This window comes from Colias philodice, chromosome 15 (genome assembly GCF_061535455.1).
Source record: "Colias philodice isolate Cphi_HAF_F1 chromosome 15, ilColPhil1 Martin Lab GWU primary, whole genome shotgun sequence".
NCBI classification, from domain to species: domain Eukaryota; kingdom Metazoa; phylum Arthropoda; class Insecta; order Lepidoptera; family Pieridae; genus Colias; species Colias philodice.
This window is the reverse complement of record NC_143100.1, coordinates 7776409-7798542: the sequence shown is the minus strand read 5'-3', so window position 1 is coordinate 7798542 and position 22134 is coordinate 7776409. Positions and strand designations below refer to the sequence as shown.

Genomic DNA, 22134 nt, shown 5'->3' with positions numbered 1-22134 from the left:
GTTCTGTCCAAAGAATACTTATACTCTAAAAAAGAGAGTTCTGTCATTTGATGTCGTTTTTGAAGATGGCGGCACATTAATAAACGGTATTATCTGGTTACTGGCGTTACTGTTTTCATAATAATATGATTTTTTCAGTCAGCCCAATTCACGGCGTCAACTGTTTGGAAATAAGAGGTCATAATACGGCCCCTGTAAACAAATTACCTAAGTTACAACCACGTTACAACAGTTAATTTATAGTGACATTAACTATCTCTTTAGTTGGATTGAATGTATTATGTTTAATATCTGAAGGTACATAATATGAGGTACCAGTGTATTATGTACCTTCAGATATTCTCTTCACAGAGTACATTATTATTGCTGAGATTCTCTTATGCAGAGGAAAGGAATAGAATTATTCATTATTTTTTATTTTTTTATACCAATTAACATGTATCCGTATCCGTATTATTTAAACCGAAAAAAGATTAGATTCTGATTCGTACAGTAACCATGGTAACAAATTTGAACTTTGTATACAAATACGGATAGTTTTTTTCAGAAAATTTCGTTGTTTTGCTAAACTCAATAAATATAAAGGTGTAATGAAGATTTTGTTATTATGTCCGATATACGTGAATTTATTTTGACTACAACTGGTATGAAAACTTTAATAAAAAATCATTTTTACAAAAAAAAGTGCTATCAAACTAACCGCACACTTGTGATCTACTGACTACTATTCCCTAATCTGCTTAAACCATAATTCCCAACAGTTAATTGTATAATTATTATTCAATTATTTTCCAGCTAATTTCTATAAAAGTCCTTTGAAGTTAAATGAGAATTGTGAAGAATTATTACTTGAATTCATACACAATTCACAAGTACTCCTCCTTCAAACTTGCTTAAATAATGAACTGCTGGTGTTCTACACTAAAGTAAGTTTGTTCGTAATAAAATATATTATATTTAGATAAGTATCCTACTCATGAAAGTTGATAATTGATATGAGGTTTGAGTTATGTACCTACATCAACCGTCATATATCTATGTATAAATCTTTAAACGAAAACTATGATAAGGAATTTATTAATCACGAATTTGTATGTTTTAAAACAATAAACATGCTAACTCAAAAATATACAACATGTTTTATAAGTTTAAAAAAAGGATGCAGAATGTTGACCTGACTTCTTACATTTCTATTTAAAATTTTATACCTGTTTTATTGACATCTAGTAAATAATTGGATGATGAGTGGATCATTATAAACATTATCTTTTCCAATTTCAGATTGAACCTAACAGAAACAAATCAATAATATTCTACAAAACTGTAGCAGATAATCTGACTAAAGATGATGCCATACAAAACATAAATATAGTTACTTTAACAAGAAGTGCAGAAGAATCATTATATCAAATCTTGCGTCAGATCTACGGCCCACTGCTTGCAAGTGTGAGTTTGCATTATGCGATACATGATAATAATACACCTACCTACTGAAAAATATAATTCTTAATTCTTATTTACAGGGCGATGATTTATATTCTAATAAATTACATAAGAACTTGTCTGAATTAGAAACAAATCTCAGAGTCCTGACTCATGGTAAAGGAGGTTCTAATATAAATGGTAAGATTTTATCTCACTTTATTATATATATTTTTTGTAAATTAAAGCCACCAATGCCTTGCACGTACCTAGAACCAAAAAAAAAATATATTTGAAATATTATTTATATAACTAGGGTTTTAATTAACCTACATTGTTTTTAGTTATTCTATCAATTAATGATGAAGTGGATTATTGGAAAACTGTTAGCCATTCCCCAGATACAAATAAAAAGGAAAGAGAGGCAGCTTCTTCATTCTTTGTATTGTTTGAAGATATATGTGAAGAAATAAGGTACACAATTGTCAATTATATTTTTATTGTTTTATGCGTATATGTACGTACGTATATCTAGAATATACATTCTTAGGGTTGAAAACTGCAAAATATATAATACTTACTTACTTAACTAGCTCTGCGACCCAAACAGAGTCTTGGCTTCCGACACGAGTTCACGCCACTTTCCTCGATCGCGCGCAGTTTCTTGCCAATTGACGTCCCCCAGATTGCGAAGATCGGCTTCTGTTGCGTCGCTCCATCGATATCTGGGACGGCCCACGGGGCGTCGGCCAGTTGGAATGCCCAGATATGCCTTTTTCACGGCCCAATCATCCCCCATTCTTAAAACGTGACCGAGCCATCGGAGGCGTTGCGCCTTTGTCTGGCCAATGATGTTGGGCTCGGCCACAAGGTGTTGAATTTCCGCGTTTCTACGGATCCTGAAGCTACCATCTGGCTCTTTAACGGGACCCAGGATTTTGCGCAGAATCTTTCGTTCGGCGACGAGTAGCTTATTTTCCTCCTTCAGCGTCAGCGTCCAAGTCTCACAACCGTACATAAGAATAGGCCTAATTGCAAAATATATAATGTGCTGAATAATTTTAAATAAATTTTCAGATCATTGCAAACTGGAAACATGCAAGAAATCCAAGATACAGCTGAGAACATAGCTGGAATATTAGATGATATCTGGAGGTACAATGTAGTACCTTATACACAGGATAGAATGATTCATATTTTTGATATTATTGGTAAGACATTTTTTCAATAATTCACAATGGTTATAATTGGTAATTATTTACTGCAATATCTGAATAATCAAGATCCTTTGTTGGTTGTACCTTCATGAGATGCAGGCCACAACCACCTTCTTTTCATGAGATGCAGGCGATAATTTACTCATCTGAAATCAATATTAAAGAGTCTACTTATATATAAACCAACAGCATTTAATTCTCAGGCCATGTTCTTTGCACCGTAATACAAAATGAAGTCTCCAAAGTGGAAATATGGAAACCATTTGATGGCTTGAAAGACAGTCAGATACTTGTGCTACTATCTGAGGGTTTGAATGCTGTTCACATGTGGATTAGTGCATGCAAATCTCTAACTGAGACATATTGGCCCAACTACGCATTACATGCGTGGAGAGGAAAGCCATATGTTCCAACTTTCTGTATGAATTTTCAAAAACGGCTGAGAGAGGTAAATTTAACATCACTAGAGAACAAACAGGTTGTGGTTAAAGGCAAAAAAATAATAATTATACAAATGCATAGCAAAAGCAAATTACAGGCTTTTGAGGGTAGATTTGTACAATGATTAAGCTCAAATAAGTTACTCATAATGCCAATAAAATTTCAATCTTTTACAGATACATGATATTAGATCTACTTATAACCAACTTAGTAAATTGCTGACTACAACTGAAAAGGAGGAGTTAAATACGGATCAACTATTCAAACAATTTGAAAGTAAGTATCTCAAGTTTTAAAGTGGAACTTCTTTAGGCGCGTTGAGAGTATAAAATTTCCAAGGTCGCGTTATGGCAATACCGTCACGCCATGGCGTAAGGCGACAATTTCGGTATCTTTGAATCTTGCCAAAGAAGTTTCACTTCTGATACGTGTGCGCGGCATAAACGCTCTTTTTTATTAGCATAAAATTTTTTTAATAACTAAATGTTTTTAGATATTAATGTCTGGATTTGTAATGGACCGTCGACATCTTGGGACAACACTGTGAGCCAATTTTCCGCCAATTTAAGACCTGCAGAGACAAAAATTGCTGAAAAATTGAAACCCAGATTGCACAATACCTCAACTAAACAAGTATGCGTTATAGACTACAGGCCCATGTTGAAAAAATTATGGGTCATTTGACCCACCACCTGACCTATCTAGAATGATATAAGAGCATAAAATAATAAGATTCAGCACTATGACGTCACTCGTAAGCTGTCCACCTGAGTGCAGGTGAGAATTCGAAAGTTCAGGTAGAGATTTTCTCCCCTTGTCTCCATGATTTTTGTACGGCGTTGCGGAATAATGGCTTAAAAGCAGTATAGAAATAGTATGACACAGATGCCGTACAAAAATAGTGGTCCACAAAGTCGGAATTTATTTTTATTTTTCGACAGTTGCCGGGGTAAATTTGGTCATTTGATTTTGTACGGCATCTGTGTCATACTATTTCTATACTACTTTTAATCAATTATTCCGCAACGCCGAACAAAAATCATGGAGACAAGGGGAGAAAATCTCTACCTGAACCTTCGAATTCTCATCGTCGTCATAGTGCTGAATCTTATTATTTTATGCTCTTATATCATTCTAGATAGGTCAGGTGGTGGGTCAAATGACCCATAATTTTTTCAACACGGGCCTGTAGTCTATTATATGTATTGCAGTTAAATTGATTAAAGCAGTAGATCTCTACTAAATTATTTATTTGTACCTAATATATGTATTTATATTATTATTATTATTCCTTCTACCAGATGCTGTACGAGTTCACGCGATACAAAACGCTCATAACTAGACCACTTATAAAGAACGCATTAAACGACGAACTAGAGATATTTGTTGCTTCACTGTTATCAATGTTGAAGAATATTCAAACTCAGATTGACTCAGATGAAGTGGATGTAAGGATGTACCAACCGCCAGAAATGTCGCAACTCGTTCAACAAGTGCAATGGGCGAAGCAGATGGAATCTAAGGTATGTTACTTGCCTTTTTTTTCTACCTACCATCGTAATATCAGTAAGCTTGTTACCTTTTGCCCAGGTTGCCTGGAAGAGATCACTTCTAAGTGATAAGGCCGCCTAATAAACTATACTTTTCTTCTTTTGCTTTGTATAAATTAGCAATAATATCCTATGTATAGTTTTATTAAAGAGTAAATAAATAAATAAATAAATATGAAGACTAATAACGAACATAACATAACTTTTAATGATATGGATCATTGTATAAATCTTACATAGTTCAGCCATAAGAGTTCCAATAGAACCTTATTTAGTAGTTGTAGTAATAAGTCAAAAACTGAATGATGCTATTTAGTTTCATAATTATTTTATACCTACATGTTATTAAGAATCAAAATGCTATTATGTTATTTCCTTCTAGGTCAAAGAAATACAATCATGTGTTGACAACTATCTTAAGGAGTTTGACAAAAATACAGAAGTATCGCAATTTGCTTGTAAAATTTTAAACGATCTGAAAACGATGTACACTCAGTTACACGAGGATTGGTGTAGAGATTTACAGGTAGAATATTTGAACATAATTCTTTTTAACCAAATTTGGTTTGAATTGTATACTTTTATATCCCGAAAAATATTTTTTGAAATGCTGTAACTATTTTTTTGTTATAAAAATTATAAATAAATAAATTGTGCTCTTAACTTGATTGGTTTGAGCTCTTAACTTGGTTACATTTAAAAAGTAAAAACATACGATCTAAATTGTTCCAAAATTTCCATCTCTATTCAACTCCAGGCGCAAGTCAAAGACGGTTCCCTCCAACTATCCGTCGATAAGCCAGTAGTGGAATTCTCAAGAGAAACTCAAATGATGCAAGTGAACTTCAACCCTCGTCTGGTCAGTATCGAGTTAGAAGCGCGCTCGTTGAGTGCGCTAGGGCTGCCACCGCCGCCCGCTGCCAGCGTACTGGACACTGTGACGACAGCCCTGCGGTACGCTAGGGCTTTACAACAGGTAAGAAAAAAATGAGCCAGCACAAGTGTCAGAAGTGAAACTTCTTTCTCAAGATTCAAAGATAACAAAATCGACGCCTTACTCCATGATGTGACTATACCGTCATGACGCGACCTTGAAATTTTACTACCAACGCGCCTAAAGAAGTTTCACTTAAAAAATAGCTCCTTAAAAACCATTTTTTTTAATAGGAGTAGAGTAAACGTTTGAAAGTTTTTGTTGAATGCCTCCCAACTCAGCAACAAATGGTGTTATTAGATGTAAGTGTATTTGTTTGTCTGCCGCATCGTAATACATACTTTAAAATGCAATATTGTATTTCTATAGCATTTCTATGCCACTAATTTGGTTATTTATTATCTCTATAATTATTTCTGCAAAATAAACTCGTTATATATTTAGGTGGCATCCTTCCATAACACATTAGGCGAGCGAATGATTCCTTCCACTCGTCCTATGATGTTACAAGCAGCTTTGGACTTATCAGCTTTAGTGCAAAACCAGAAACCAGTCTTTTGGAATGACGAAGAACAGTTGGCCATCTATACGGAGAATTTGAAAAAAATGGTACTGAAACTGGAATCTCAAGTAAGTTGGATGGGTTTGGCAAGAGTATTTCTTAGTTTATACTATTAATTTGGTAATATTTATTTCTATAGTGTGTGTGTAGATTGCTTTGTTTACACATGTAAATATGAGTACCATCTTTTATTTCAGAACACATACCTTACTGGTCAACATGTTGCCATACGGGGTATTGTTGAAAAATTAATGGATACAGAGCTTCTTGCCAAACAAGCTGAATGGAAGAAAAGTATAAAAGATATTAGGGATATTATAGAGAAGGTCAGTTTCTCAAAGAGTATATTGTTGAAATTTTATCACTTTATAGTCATTGGCACAAAACAAATAGGGTAAATTTGCGTAACTTTTAAGAATCAAATGAATCCAGTCTCGTCATTTACTTGTACCATGTTTTATTATTATGTTCCGATATTTAAATTCAATAAAATATAATTAAATTTGCTTTATTTTAAAACCCTTTCAAATAAATACGCTTTTCCAGAAGCATTCATACTTAAATACAAGTATTATCTCATTCCAGGTGGAAAGTAATGGATACAAAAACACAGATATGTGGCGGTCACACTGGGAGGTGCAAGTGTACAAGGCAATGGAATGTCAATATATTAGAGCGTTACTGTCTCTGCATACTAACTTCCCTCAAATGCGGGTAGATTTGGTCTTACGGTAAGTTGTGTATAGGTTTAATATGTTAGGTGTTATCTTCTGCCTGTTTATGATGTTTTTAATATAAATTAAGATTTTTTAAGCAATAGAAGGGAAAGGGTAGTTCGACGTACTTTTAAAAAATATTGTTTTTTAGATTACGACTTTTTTTGATTACGTTTAACGGATTGAGTTTCAAGTTTTGGCGCAAAACTTCAAAATTCATAAGATTCATGAATATCAACCATTTTATATGTAACTATTTAAATAAGTTTGATAATGAATATTTTTTGTATTCGTTTTAGTGGTCGCAGTGTGCGAGTATCACCACCATTAGAAGAAGTTCGTTCGCAGTTGTATCACCAATTGCGCCGCTTGGTGTCGCTGCCTGCGCACTTGCCAGCACTACGAGATGTACTGGACAAACCCAGTGTCTTCGCTTCTATTGTTGAAAAGTTTGTTTTATTCATGGACGTATAAAAAAAGACGGACGGTATATCGCCTAAACATTGAGTGAAGCCTAGTAATGGCGGCGAAACATCCATGTGTGTGTGCCATGTTGCCATGGCAACAGCTGTCCTGTTGACAATGGCGGCTGTATTTTTTTCTATAAATTTTGCCGTAATAATTTTGTCATTAAAACATAAAAGAAATAACTTGCTTCCCTGTGGAATGTAATCCCTTGTGTTTTGTTATTTAAAATTGTACTGTTGCGACACCATTTAACCACGCAAGACGGCATTTTAAATATTTTTTGTGAAACAGTGACGCAGTTAATCAGTCGGTAGTCCACGACGTAATGGCGGCCGACTAGCTTACTATGGTGAGAGTGTGTGCGTGTTTATTGTCTTTACACGATCGCTAGCTTACTATGGTGGCTTCACGTTGTTTGTTCGTAATATGGCGTCCGTCTTTTTTTATACGTCCATGGTTTTATTACAGTACTAGCTGTTGCCCGCGACTTCGTCCGCGATTACGTCGTTTTAGGTCATTCGTCGTTTAAAAAAAATACGTGACACTTTATTTTTGAATGTTCTTAATTGTCTCTTATAAAATTTAACTACATTAAAATTGAACACTCTGAAAATCTTAAAATCGGAGAAAATTGAAAATCTGAGGAAAACATGAAGGAATGTGATTTAAATTCTACATTACTTAGTATTTCAAATAATAATCTAAATTAAATGTAGATTAACAGTTTGAGCGCACCGTTATAGAATATGTACCTAAGTATTAAATTACGTTAGTTTACATAGTAACAAAACAAAAACACGATGACTTTCTTTCGCGCTCGGTACCACAAACTAAGCATGTTAATGGTACGTGGCCCGCGTCACTTGACCCCCCGCGAGTTCCCCTCCTTTGCTATGCGAAAATACATTCGTCGCCCTGCTGTAGGAAAAATTGTAATACTGTGGCCTGGGCGTTATACACGCCCAGGGAGTTCCTGAGTGCCGATAGACATTTATAACAATCTTATATTAATATCACCATCTGGAGGAAAAGCTTCTAATGTCGATTTAAAACTGCATACATACGAATTAACCTGATGAAACATGTTCTAAAATTGTGAAATGAGTTCAGTTTTAAATTCGAGAAATATTGATAATTCTTGTATGCGACTATTCGTTGTAGTCGAATACAAAATATATTTAAAGAAACTTAGGTTGGCCTTCAGGCAAAAGGGATCCTATCAAATGGTAAACTTGACCTTGTATCTTAAAAGTAAGCATGAAAGGACCTTCTGATAATTGTTGAGCACCAAAGGATCATTTGAAACGCACTACTATAAGAGCGAATATTGTCTAAGAACTGTTTAGATTGCACGTCATGTTCCTCTAAAAGTAGTGATTTCAAAGGTTCCGGTGTATCTTCAAACGAAAGCCGACTCCTTACTCCACTTTAAAGCATTACAAAAATAACATACTACGTTAATATCGCCTATACAGAAGATGATCTGTAATCAATTGTGAGGTTATAAGAAAACCCACTTTTATATTTGTCGGACCCCACCACCGAATTCGTAGATTGATCTTCTATGTTTACCTCTAAGTCATTAAGACTATGCGAAATCTGTCTGCAGTAAGAGGGGCCTCTCGCTATTCGTCCGTTTCCAGAGACCGAATAATAATAGTTTCAATTCTTAATCTTTCATTAAACAAACTTAATAATCGTTTTTGTCTCAATTAATTGTAATATTCGCGTCCCTACTCTAGTCATTGCTTATGCTCATGTTCATCTTCAAGAGATCGAATAATATTATGGTGCACCCTATCATTTGTCAAACGGTCTTCATATTGAGTAAAAGTTTCAGATTCTCGAGATAAAATGTGACGGCCGTGATCAGCTGTGAGACGTTATACCCTCTCAGTGAAGGTTTCGGTCTCACGGGATAGTACATGCCGTTCGCGGTCAGCTGTGAGCCGCAATTCTCGTTGTGAAGCGGTTTCAGGTTCTCGGCATAACACGTGTTGTTTTCGGCCTAGAGTATACCTCTAACGATTCTTGAGAACTCTTATTTCTCATTTTCTTAGCTTTGCTCGAATTTCGAGATAAATATTTTTTAGGTGGCACTGATGCATGAAAATAAAAATTGAGTTAAAACGGACTGAGAGTGTTATAGACAAATATAATCAGAAAGCTTCGAACTCCTAAGCTATCGGAAGTTACACGTGTTATTGTGAGTCAACCATAAAAGATAGACATTTATGATTTCGGGAGATATTTTTTATATAATAAGGAGAACATTTCTTTCTGAATACATGATTTCTGTGTAGCTTTAACCATTAAGGTTGCACACGCGACGAAAGCTTAAAAATGGAGTTACTGCTCTGCTCAGGAATATGAAAAATAATTGTACCAAGTTTCGTTTAAATCCGTCGAGTAGTTTTTGTTTCTATACCGGTTATACGGACAAAAATTTTACTGTTTGCTTCTTTGGCATCAGTGTCGATCCCTAATCACCCCGTGATAGTTATTTAGGAAATATATTTCATGTACAGATTTAATATACCTAAGTATACATAATATATTTAGATTCCAATTTCCATGTAACGTTAAATTCGACTATACAATAACTAACAGACAACGCAGGTTACTCTCGTTTCCGTAAGTTGAGGCGGCTACATATTCGGTCCTCATAACATCACTTTTAGTGAACGAAACGACAGCGCGGTTTAATTCGATGCCAACACCATCAGAAAAAAGGAAATATTTTTAATTGTGAAAAAATATTATGATTTACACTATTTTAATATAAAATATATGGCTGTGAGTGTGTAAAAATAAATCCAGCTAGTTTCACATCACACTTATGTTTATAATTAGCTATACGACATGAAAATATACATATTAATTACCAAGCAATAATCATACAGGTAAATACTGAACAAAAGTACTAACAGTCAAAGTTTATTTTTACTAACATTTAACAACACCCATGTAAATGATGAAGAAATGATAATTATCAACGAACTAACCTTTTCTATAATACTTAACACAGCACATTTTTTAAATTATCTTGCTCAACTCTGCTCAAAAATTTGAGGGTTTTGTTGGAACTGTAATGTGTCAAAACTATGATATATCTAAACTACGATACAACTTGCATGCGGAAATGCTCATTACAATCAGTGAATTTAAAGAATAACTAACAACAACTATTCAATTTTATTGAGCTGATGAATATCTTTTGCCTGGAAGAGATCACCGCCGCCTAATAAATATACTGTGTTTTCTTATAAAATCGTAACATAATTTCTTTTATCTACTAAATTTTAATAAATAAGTTCTTTTTGTTATTTTTATCTAAAAATGATCTTGAGCTTATATTAGGCAAAAGTATACATTAACTTTTTATAATTTCAGGACCGCACCTTAAATGGGGTGCTCGGAAAATATGCCTACGGATTATTAATAGAGAAATGATACCTACGTAACAAAGTTATGTTGGTTCCATTTTATTTATAAAATATAATGAAAATGGGCAAATATAAAACATATTATGTAAAATGATTAAAAATAAATAAATGAAGCAACTACGATTCAAAGAAAACATCTTTTTCAGTGTGAAAATGCTCTAAGCAATCCTGGATGATGAGTAGGTATAATATCATGTACTCTCATCCCAGTACGGTCGGTACCTCGATAGCCATAACGATAAATATTATAATCAGATAACAGCAAAGTCAGAATAAAAATCATAACTTGTACAGTTGTGAGTGCAAAATTTATGTTTCATTTGGCAATAACATTTTTTTCGGTACTATAACGTAGTAGTTTGATATGTGGTTGGCTGCCCCTCCTCTCCTTCCTGAAAAATATCCTCCAAAATTACCCGAGATACTTCCAATGATTGAACCATACGTTGGACATTAACTTCAGTCAAAAATTGACGAAGCGGATGATTACTAATTTCCACTTAATCCTTGCTGCCACTATCTTCATCATCAAATCATCAATTTTCAAGTGTTGTTGTAAAATTGTCAGCAGAAATAGTCTTCCAAAGGCGATATAATTTTATGAACATTGAATCTGTAAATAAAAAATCAAACGTTAATAATTGTAAATCAATAAAAAAAGCTACTTACATATAAAATTTTATCAACAAACTACTGTTCCCAACGCACCTCAAAATCTTGTAAAAGTCAAAAAGAATTCATCATTTTATTATTTCATTCTAAAAGTGTAATATAAAACCATTATAAAACCAATAAAAAACATGAATTGCTATCATTATAAAAATAAATACCTATAAAAGTAACAACTTACCTTTTGTGGGAACGCATGGTGAAAATTCACAAAACACGAAGATTGAATTTGATATTTTTGGTTTTATGACATTTATTTTAATTTTATTTATTTATTTATTCAAATGCTTTATAAATATAAATTTATAAATAATAAATTTATAAAGAATAGAAACATTCGATCACGAAATTATGTGGGTTCGAGTCCCGCCTCGTGATCGAATTTTTTCTATTCTTTATAAATTTATAAAACACGAAGATTAAAAATGTAACCAATGAACACAATCAATATTAGATTAATTGTAATGGTGTCTAGTTTGACTTAAAATAATAAACATCTACCCTCACTTTTAAAAATGTAGTATATTCACACGAAATATAAGCGCACCTTATAGGGAAGGGAAGATATGGGTTAAAGAGTTAAATAAATAACATGATTATATTTAAATTATTAATTTTCAACAGTTGTTCAGTAGTGATAACATGTAAATTGATTTGATTTTTACGAAATCTCATAGATGGCGCTGTTTCAAATTTGTCTTTATACTACTAAATTCATTAAACTGTTTCTCTGCCCAAATTACGTAAATGACATAGTTTTTATTTTGTAAAGCTAGATAATAGCATGGCTTACTCGAAACCAACATTTAAACATGAGTCTTTAGATTGTACGCTGTCGTAGTACACGGAATATGTAAGAAAAATAAAGGTTCACAGCTCCTCCCGCGAAGGTGATATCATGATAATATGTTTAAACTATCCTCACCCGACCTCTTAGGAATATTCATGCAAAATTTGAAGTAAATCTATGCAGTACTTTCTGAGATTAGCCCGGAAATACATACAGACAAACAGACAAACAGACAAACCGACAAACAGACAAAAATTCTAAAAACTATATTTTTGGCTTCTATATCGATTATAGATCATGGATCAAGTATTCTTTTAAAAAAATATTCAATGTACAGTTTTGACTTTCCTACGATTTTATTATATGTATAGATTAATTTTACATTTTTTTCACAGGATTCGATTAGTATAAGCGATGTTAGTTAGTTAGTTTTGTTAAATATGTTTAATAGAGTCATCATATTTTGCAACATTATTACAAGTGCTGATTAAAAACAGATTTCTGCTCAAAACAGGCATGAGTATTATTAAGAATCATCTTAGATATATTGCATACAGTTGCATTTAATGATCAAATATACTTACGAGTAAACACATTGATATATAATACGTAGTTTTCAAGCAATGTATTAATTTCTCATTATTACCATAATTATTTCTAAAAATCTATCCTGAAATATCCTCATTAATAACAGACACAGCTGGATCGGCAACAAAGCAGTCCATCAAATCGAAAACGCTCTATCCGCACTAAACAAGCTATGCGACACATGGACTGTTCGTGCTTCACTAGCGTGTGTTAGTGATCTGGACGAAATGTGCAGAGTACACTTGCACGAGCCTAGCGATTGGGAGATCAACTTCAAGGCGTGTAAGGCGTATGGGCAAGCGGTCGCTAAGATGACATTGTGAGACTGTTTTACATCTATTTGAAATTTATTTGACTTTTATGGGGAAGTACTAAAGTTAAGAGTTAGTGATTAGTGAGTCAAAAATCAATAATTCGTTTGCATGCGACTACACTTTACACTTTTTTATATCATGTAAATTGAATGAATTTTATATAAAAAATACATCATAAATTATAATTTCATTCATGCTTGTAGAAGTCCTAAATACAATTTGACTCATCTAATAAATTTTACTTCAGTGACGACGAAAAAATAGATTGGATATCAGTTGGCACTATATCGTTACGTCGTGAATTCGAAGCTCAGTCGCGCAACTTGTGGGCGTGTCTCATGTCGTCTCTACAAGCTAGTTGTCGCGACGATTCGTCTAACCTAGATACATTTATAGCTAATGTAACTATTATGTTAGAGAATAAAGCTCTGCCCAAAAACGCCAAAGAATTGGCGGATATAAGTGCTAAGCAACATGCACTGCAGGAGAAAATGCCAGAGGTAATGTGTCCATCTTTTTGTAATATCCATTTCGGTTAAATTATACATTTTAAAACAATTAAACATACATAATAAATATTATTTTAAATGCTGTCTTTTAGATGGAAAAGTTGGTAGAAGGATTAAAACGAAAAGGACATTTGTTACGCACATGGGGAGGGGACCCTTCTGTAGATACCACGGTAAAAGAGTGGATGAAAGTACGAGAGCAGATGGACGCACACCAGCAAATGTTTGAACATCAGGTTAAATAATATTAAAAAATATATAATTAAAATTAACAAAAATTTAATAACCTACATACTTATACCAACGCCTATAGATTTTGTTAAAGCAATACAATGTAACTTATAATTTCACTGTACATTCTGATGTTAACAAAACAAAGAAACAACTTTCGCATTCACAGTATCTTTATATATAAAAATGAATCGCAAAATGTGTTGGTAAGCGCATAACTCGAGAACGGCTGAACCGATTTAGATAATTCTTTTTTTATTATATTCCTTGAAGTACGAGGATGGTTTTTATGTAGAGAAAACGAAAATATGTACCACGGGCGAAGCCGGGGCGGACAGCTAGTTAAGAATAAAAATTTAATTTTTTACATACATAATAGTTTTATTATTTCGAATTATACAGGCGGAAATCGTAAAGTCCAGTCTGACAGGTGAATGGGATAACATAAACAGTGGTATCGAAGCGTGGTTTTCACGCTGGAGTCAAGCTCGAGCGAGGCTAGAAGATATTCGATCGGTTTCCTATAGTGTGATACTCGAGAGATGTTCCTCTGTATTGGATGCGGTTGATAATTTTGATAAACTTATTGGGGGAAAGGATGATTTGCTGTAAGTAAAAAAATATACCTTTTAGTTATAGTTGTATGTGTGAATTTACTAGGCGCAGTACGCCAGCCCAAGTAATATACGAATACGTTTGGAATATAGTAATATTGTTGATTTTGCGTTAATGTTTTAAGCGGTTGCCGTTGCACCTTCAACTAAACATGTCTTACCAAAGTAATTAGCAAATATTCATTACACAGATTTTTATTATTTTATTGGGTATAATTATTATTTCTTGTCCATATTAAATTTTGTCTTCTATTATCTTTGACTATTTAAATATTCTATATATTGAAGAAGTATCAGTATTCATTTCTCATTAACATAAAATTTGTTCTAGATCTGAATGTAAAAAATTCAACATGAATTTAGAAATCAATGATATATGGAAGGATGCAGAATCTCTTAAAAATGATTTTATTAATCTCTGGGGCATATTGAAGGAATATAACGAAGGTACGTGAACTTTAAATGTCGTAGTAAAATCTGCTTCCTTATTCTCTAAGCTTTCGTTATTTATATTTTTAAACGATAAATCTCTGTTAGTAAGATAATTTATTAATAACTTTTTTTAGATTACGAAGTAATTGGAAATCAAGAATGGATTATATTCCAAAAGAAGTTACATTTGTTGGACGAATTTGTAGCTCGTTGGAAAGACCGTCTAGAGCCTTACACTACTATCACATTATTCATTCAACAAGAACTTGACAAGTATTCGGTAATTTGTTGCTATTTATTTGCTACAGTAATTTTAATCGGTTTTATTAACTCAAGCCGCGGAACCAAAGACACAATAGAAAATCTATTGCGTCTGGGACCGATCGGGCCGTTTGGGGCTCAATGGGTTATAGCGAGATTTATAGTCATCAAATGTCTTTCATCAATTTCAAATATAACCTTATGTGCAAATTAAAATACATCACATCTTTGTCTTCTGTAAACAATAAACAATTGTAAACTAATATTTACAAATATTCTAACTACCTACTTACTTAATAACTAATGGACTACTTTAAGAAGATAGTCTATCAAATCTTAATGAAGAAACGATTGTATCTTAACACTACTAACATAAAGTCGATTTTCCAGGATCTAACAATGGTTCTCAAATATTTCCGCGGATCTGACTTCACCGAGCGGCACTGGTGCGAAGTTTATAACCTCATAGAAATGCAATACAAGAAACCTGATACATTGTTACTGAAAGACTTCCTTAATGTCGCGGCTAATATAAAGAAACAAATGAAAGCTTTACAGGTAAATGCTGCGAATATTAGTTATTACTAGACATCGGATTATATGCATTTGCATATTTGCATATGCAAATGCATAAAACTCTCCAATTACGGCGTAAGTGCATATTTTAGCCTTTTTCCCCAATCGTGCATATTTCGTTAAGTAGCGGGAGTTTTGATTGGTCGACTAACCCTTATTAGCCAATCAGAACGCTCAGCGAGTAAACAAACCCTATTTTGGCATGGTAAAATGGCAAAAAATTACAAAATGGGCTCCATTTTAAGTAAATTATGAGCCATTCAAAATAGGGCTAGATTACCCTTTTGGGGCTAAAAACTTAAAACACGGGTTGAATTCCAAAAAAGGGCTAGATTTAGCCCGAAAAAGTCTAAAGTGGCAACACTGGGCTCGCGGGTGAAAAACGTCACAAATTTGCGCTCGAAAATTTGGTAAAAATGCTTAATTGTATATTGGCACAAAAACTATACTTAATTTCAAGAAAATTTCACTGTTTTTGTACAATCTTTGATTTAAATATATAAAAATAATAAAGGTTTTTTGATTTTGTATTGTGCATATTTTAGGCATATCAGTCGTTTTTAGTGCATATTTCGGCCTTTTTTAGTGCATATTTGCATGCATATTTTGGCATTTTGTTAGTGCATATAATCCGAATTACAGTAATTCGGATTATATGCATGCATTTTAGGTATGCATTTTTACCAAATTTTCGAGCGCAAATTTGTGACGTTTTTCACCCGCGAGCCCAGTGTTGCCACTTTAGACTTTTCCGGGCTAAATCTAGCCCTTTTTTGGAATTCAACCCGTGTTTTAAGTTTTTAGCCCCAAAAGGGTAATCTAGCCCTATTTTGAATGGCTCATAATTTACTTAAAATGGAGCCCATTTTGTAATTTTTTGCCATTTTACCATGCCAAAATAGGGTTTGTTTACTCGCTGAGCGTTCTGATTGGCTAATAAAGGTTAGTCGACCAATCAAAACTCCCGCTACTTAACGAAATATGCACGATTGGGGAAAAAGGCTAAAATATGCACTAACGCCGTAATTGGAGAGTTTTATGCATTTGCATATGCAAATATGCAAATGCATATAATCCGATGTCTAGTTATTACATACTAAAATTTTCAAAATAATGCCATGAAGAAACGATTCGGTACCTTTGCAGAAATTGTAAATAAATAAAAATTGAAGGGAAACTTTCTTTATACTATTTATTAGGGAATTTATTTACTTATGCCTACAGCCGTCTCTTTCTTTTGTAGTAAATAATATGAAATAGTATTATATGCTCCACTTATTAGTATTTAGTATGTAACTTTTTCTTGGACATTTAAAATAAAAATAGTTATGATTAGTAATAATAAGTGCACGTGCGATTTTTTGTTCTATATCTTTATATAAGTCATTAAACTTTTTGTAGATTTGTAGTTTCATATCAGCTCTGTCATTCATCCGAATTTTCAAATAATGATGTAGGTATCGCGTTCTTGTTTTTATTTTTATTAACCGTTTATAAAATAATTGTTTTCATAAGCTGTGCTTAAGTCATTAAAACAGATTATAAGCACGAAATCTTCGTTATAAAACTTGTCTAATATTTATTTAAGATCTTGTGTAAGTTTTACGATTACAGAATGTTACTTGACTATCCAAAAGCAATAGTTTTATTCCTCTTCTGAATGATTAATATTACGTGAGATCTTATAAGCTGAAATTTTATTGATAAAAATAATATGTTAATCTCTTAAAATTTAAATGCCTATTTTTGTCATAAAAGCATGTATTGCATTTATTAATAATATGATATTTTATAGAAAATATCATCATCCGCATCGAGTGAAGCAGCTATAAGGACTGCGCTTAATGAACTAGAGCTGTGGTACGCGGGTGCAAGGCTCTCTGTGACGTACTACACGCACAAGGATAGTAAACTCACTCCCATTGTCAAAGATTTTAAGGATATGCTTAGTAAGGTAATTTTTTTTCTTTTGTCCTCATTTAAATTTTGTATGAGTTTTATTCTCTTAGATGATTTTAGCTATGACTCATCTATGAGGGACAATAAAAAACAAATGAACGTTATAGATATTTTATTATCTCGCGGCTCGCGGCGAATATTGGAAGATATTCTGTATTAAATTTGTACAAAATTGAACCTTACGTCATTCTTACATAAAGCCGTGTTCTGGTAATAATTAGTAATTGTAACATTTTAAAAGATTATCTTGTGGAGTAAATTAATGTGATTATTTTTCCGACCCAAATATCGACCACTAGAATTGCACCATTCGACGTCACGTGGTACAACCTACATGGTATTATACTGATAATTTTTTGAAAATTTTCTCTGGTAGTTGACGTCAAAGTTCAAACTGACAGGTTGAATTCAATTGTGAAATTATTGGCCGACATTTGGGACGGAAAAATAATCCCCCGAATACCACACGAGCTTCAAAATTATCTGGCATTTCCCGATAAATGAAAAAGATTTCTGAAATACCCGATAATTTTGAAGCTCTTGTGGTATTATAAGTGAAAACTTGAACTTATCAAATACCACAACTCAAAAAATACTTCTGGAAATTTTTTTTATGAAAATCAGAAATGTCTCAAAAATGGTAACTTTACATTTGGTGACCTGCCCTCTATCTGTCTATCTGTTAAGTTTCCTAACCGATAAACATAGATATTGCATACAACTTGGTTAATTTAATATTTCTAAAGACAGCTCTACATAACATAAGGCTCATTAAATATTTCTAATATGTATAAAGGTGGAGGAACAGCAATGGGTGGTGTGGTCTGTGGGCAGTGAAGGCGGTAACAGCTGGGAGTTGCGCCTGCGCAGCGCTGGATCGCTACTAAAAGCCGCGCATCATGTACAACGCAGGTAATTTCAGTTATTATATTAATGTGTATATTTGTGTGTTTGTTCGATTTATTTCTAAGTTATAATTCAAATACGGATTCATAGTTATGATTAAACTAATTATTGATTTTTGCTTATGTTTTATTTAGAGCGGCTGATCGATTTGGATACTTACTATAAAATTTGTAACAGAGTTGGATATTATTCAGATTTGATACCAAAACAAATACATACTTACATTTTGAACTGTAACTAAATTGATATGAAATAAATGTTCGGGGACGCAATAGATAAAAAAAATGTTTTCGAATACTATACCGTTTTAATTAATTATTATCTGTTGTTTATAAACAATTGCTTTGCAACTATTCCTGCAGAGCGATGCAGAATTATAAATTAACATTGGAGGGTTCTTAAGTACCTACATAATTTTATAAACAACAATGTAATAAAGCAAGGCATTGCGTTTCTATGCGAATAGGGCACGAACAATTAAAATAAATTTATTTTAATCAGCTCGTCCAACGGTGACGAATAGATTTGAGTGTATTTTTAATAGAAAAAACGTATATTTATAAATAGACGCTGCGTTTTAATTGCGTTACAAAAAGTAAAAACGCGAAAAAATAAGTAACAAACGTGATCATATTTTTGACCTTCGTTATTCTTAATAACCTTGGGTTCATTACAAGACACCATACAAGTGAACACTTAAAATGTTAACATATTGTGTTCGTGTGAATTTGTCCAAAATACCGAAGCGTCTAGGATTTGCGCTGGAGCGGGACATGTGTCTGCCAGATGACATCGCTTTGTACTTAGAATGCTCTTATAGCTCGTATTGTGTCTGAAAATAAGTCAATAAACATCGCTAAGTTTGGTTAAATGTTTTAAATAGACTTTCGAAAGTAATGTTTACTTTTCTATTATTATATTGAGAGGTAGTGGATCATATTTGATAGTGAAACAATATAAGCAGGAGTAAATATTTTTTTTACACTTAAATAATTCCTAAGGAATTTTTATACCTATCCAGAAAGTGTTTGTCGACTTTTTATATGTATAGCACGGAACTGTATTTTTCTATCGCTTTTCCTACTTCCCATAGGTAAATATTCACTGTGAACTTTGATTGGGTTGTTATTTTACCCAGTGATGTATAGATTTAATAATTGACATATTTATGTTTGTATAATTTACAACATTCTTATTATTCTGGATGTCTTCAAAACAAGTAGGTACATTTCAGTGCTGCGCCATCGAAGTAATATGACGTAATATGTAGTTAACATAAATAGGTAATGTGTGTCACCGTTGTGACTGATGTAACAGCGGGCTTACAGGATGAAACTGTAAAGTTATCCCGATAAGCCGGGGGCACTGAACTATCACATGCCATCTAGAGCCGGTGAGCTAAATATACCGCTTTTATAGGTAAACCAGAATCTGATGGCAATTAGGGAAATCAAAATTTTGAGTGTGCCACCCTTGGGAAAATGGACTGAACGATGTTGATACTGCTTATTTTTTATTTTGTCCTCAATATCATTAGTCACATTACATAAGTGGACAATACTGTACTTAATAATGAGATATCCACTTAATATTATGTAGGTACATACATGTATAATATACATATTACTTTTATATGTATAGGTAATACATATTATTATTTACACATACCTATATTGGTATTCATTATCATTATGCCATTTGAAAATATGGATGTAATGATAATGCAGATCAAATCTAGATTGCTTATAATTCTTTATAAAATAAAATAAAAATAAAATAAAATAAAACTATGTTTATTTTCGTAAGTATTAACAGAATATACACACATTATAAAATTGACTTGGACAGCTTGGACTTGACGAATAGCCGTATTGGAAACTCCTGTAATAAGTTTTCATAAAATTATATTGTAAACAACAAACAATATTATAGTTACCTACTTATAATATTTTTAATTTAAAGTATCAAAACGGGTAAGTCCAATTTACTAATAAAATATTCAAAATTGAAAATTATGATGTGTTTGACCCTTCTTCATCGAATGTTTTTCTATACACACTATAAACAACACCTCTTGTTTGTGATCGCAGCAGCTTTTTCGACATTTTCGAAGATTTTTTAGACAAAATCCTAAAAATTATTCATCAATTGCAAAGAAGACAAATAATTTGACAACCAATTTGATAGTTGTCAAAGAAAGTTGCCACATGAAAATCTTTTATTTCATAAATATAATTATGCCATCAGATTCTGGTAGACCTATAATCGTTTAACGTAAAATAGAAATACTCAGACTAAACAGGTGTTTTTGAATAAAAACATTGTAAAAGTTCACAGTATCCCAAAAGAAACAGATAATCTTTGTTAATCACGTATTCATTTCATAGGCGTTTATTATGTATAATAGAATAGGGACGGATAGATAGGATTATGTTTTCGTGATGGTACGACCATTCATAGGCAAAAAATAAGTAACAAAAAACATGTTTGCATTTTTATATTATTAGATCACTACACTATGCGTAATACATAATTATGTACATACTTACCATAAATGGTTCCGTACATGGTCGTTGTACTAAAACTTTCACTCGAATGTGAGTAATTTATTAAATTTAATAAAAATTAAATAAGTTCATATAAATCATCTTGTAAATCTTTGTCCCTGCAGTAAAATCCGTGGACTGTAATAAGTTTATCATAAATTCATATTTAGCCGCTATGAACCGGGCTGAAACATATTTTAACGATTTCCGTCTCTGTAGTTTGTGGTGTTTGTTGCGCGTAAAATTCGCATTAGGTTTCATAATATCTCTAAGCGTGGTATTTTTATAAATAACAAATTTCTCTAATAGATATAGTTACACAATACAATGTTCTTCTCTATAACAATAAATTAAATTAATTAATTTAATCCATAATAAATTTCGCACCGCCGGCCGCGGCCGCGCCGCACGCTTAATGTTGGAGAACCCCCCAATCTAATAAAATAATACTAAAATAATTATGAATGAATCGTATGTTTCTACAACAGATACTTTGGTTTTGGACATAGGATCCTTTGTGCCATAAAATCTTGAATTTATTTAAGGAAATGAAAAAGAGGGTGGACTGAATACATTTTAGTAGAGAACTGCTGTAACGCTATTACCTAAATTGCATTAAATGCATTGGAATACAATAGGCCCTCTCAAATTTTGAGAGGGCTTATTGTATCTACATACCGCCAAGAGGTACCAAATTTAAAAAATTAAATGTGAATCTTTATAATTCAAACTTAAACTACCAAAAAATATAACCCTTCTTTTCTTCGTACGCTGTTGGGTAAACAAGTTACGATCGCATAAATTAGTTTCGTAGAAATAGTGTCTATTTCTCTACAAATTATGTCGAGTTTGCAATTTTTACATTGATGAATGATGACGCATAAATAATAACAATACGAGACTGTTGCTTATATAATTATGTGTTGTCATAACAATAATTGAGATTTGAAGACAGTTTGTACCAAAAACTGTGACCAAGATGT

At 32.7% G+C, this 22134-nt stretch overlaps 2 protein-coding genes across 2 annotated transcripts in view; one reads left to right on the top strand and one right to left on the bottom strand.

Moving 5' to 3' along the window:
- Window positions 1-770: 770 nt before the first annotated feature.
- Window positions 771-22134, top strand: part of LOC149482357 (cytoplasmic dynein 2 heavy chain 1-like) — a 35462-nt gene continuing 14098 nt past the window's right edge. The window contains exons 1-24 of the mRNA XM_089704109.1: window positions 771-926; window positions 1282-1446; window positions 1524-1623; window positions 1767-1896; window positions 2500-2633; window positions 2843-3087; window positions 3257-3356; window positions 3574-3713; window positions 4382-4603; window positions 5013-5156; window positions 5388-5606; window positions 6009-6194; window positions 6324-6452; window positions 6712-6857; window positions 7142-7291; window positions 12910-13122; window positions 13365-13617; window positions 13719-13862; window positions 14260-14465; window positions 14803-14918; window positions 15038-15183; window positions 15555-15722; window positions 17536-17694; window positions 18496-18611. Coding sequence (XP_089560235.1) covers window positions 2519-2633; window positions 2843-3087; window positions 3257-3356; window positions 3574-3713; window positions 4382-4603; window positions 5013-5156; window positions 5388-5606; window positions 6009-6194; window positions 6324-6452; window positions 6712-6857; window positions 7142-7291; window positions 12910-13122; window positions 13365-13617; window positions 13719-13862; window positions 14260-14465; window positions 14803-14918; window positions 15038-15183; window positions 15555-15722; window positions 17536-17694; window positions 18496-18611 — 3317 coding nt within the window. The 5' untranslated portion in view covers window positions 771-926; window positions 1282-1446; window positions 1524-1623; window positions 1767-1896; window positions 2500-2518. The remainder of the gene's footprint in view (window positions 927-1281; window positions 1447-1523; window positions 1624-1766; window positions 1897-2499; window positions 2634-2842; window positions 3088-3256; window positions 3357-3573; window positions 3714-4381; window positions 4604-5012; window positions 5157-5387; window positions 5607-6008; window positions 6195-6323; window positions 6453-6711; window positions 6858-7141; window positions 7292-12909; window positions 13123-13364; window positions 13618-13718; window positions 13863-14259; window positions 14466-14802; window positions 14919-15037; window positions 15184-15554; window positions 15723-17535; window positions 17695-18495; window positions 18612-22134) is intronic.
- On the bottom strand, window positions 2012-2440 carry LOC149482359 (uncharacterized). Its single transcript, XM_089704112.1, has one exon. The coding sequence runs from the start codon at window positions 2438-2440 to the stop codon at window positions 2012-2014; it is 429 nt and encodes a 142-aa protein (XP_089560238.1).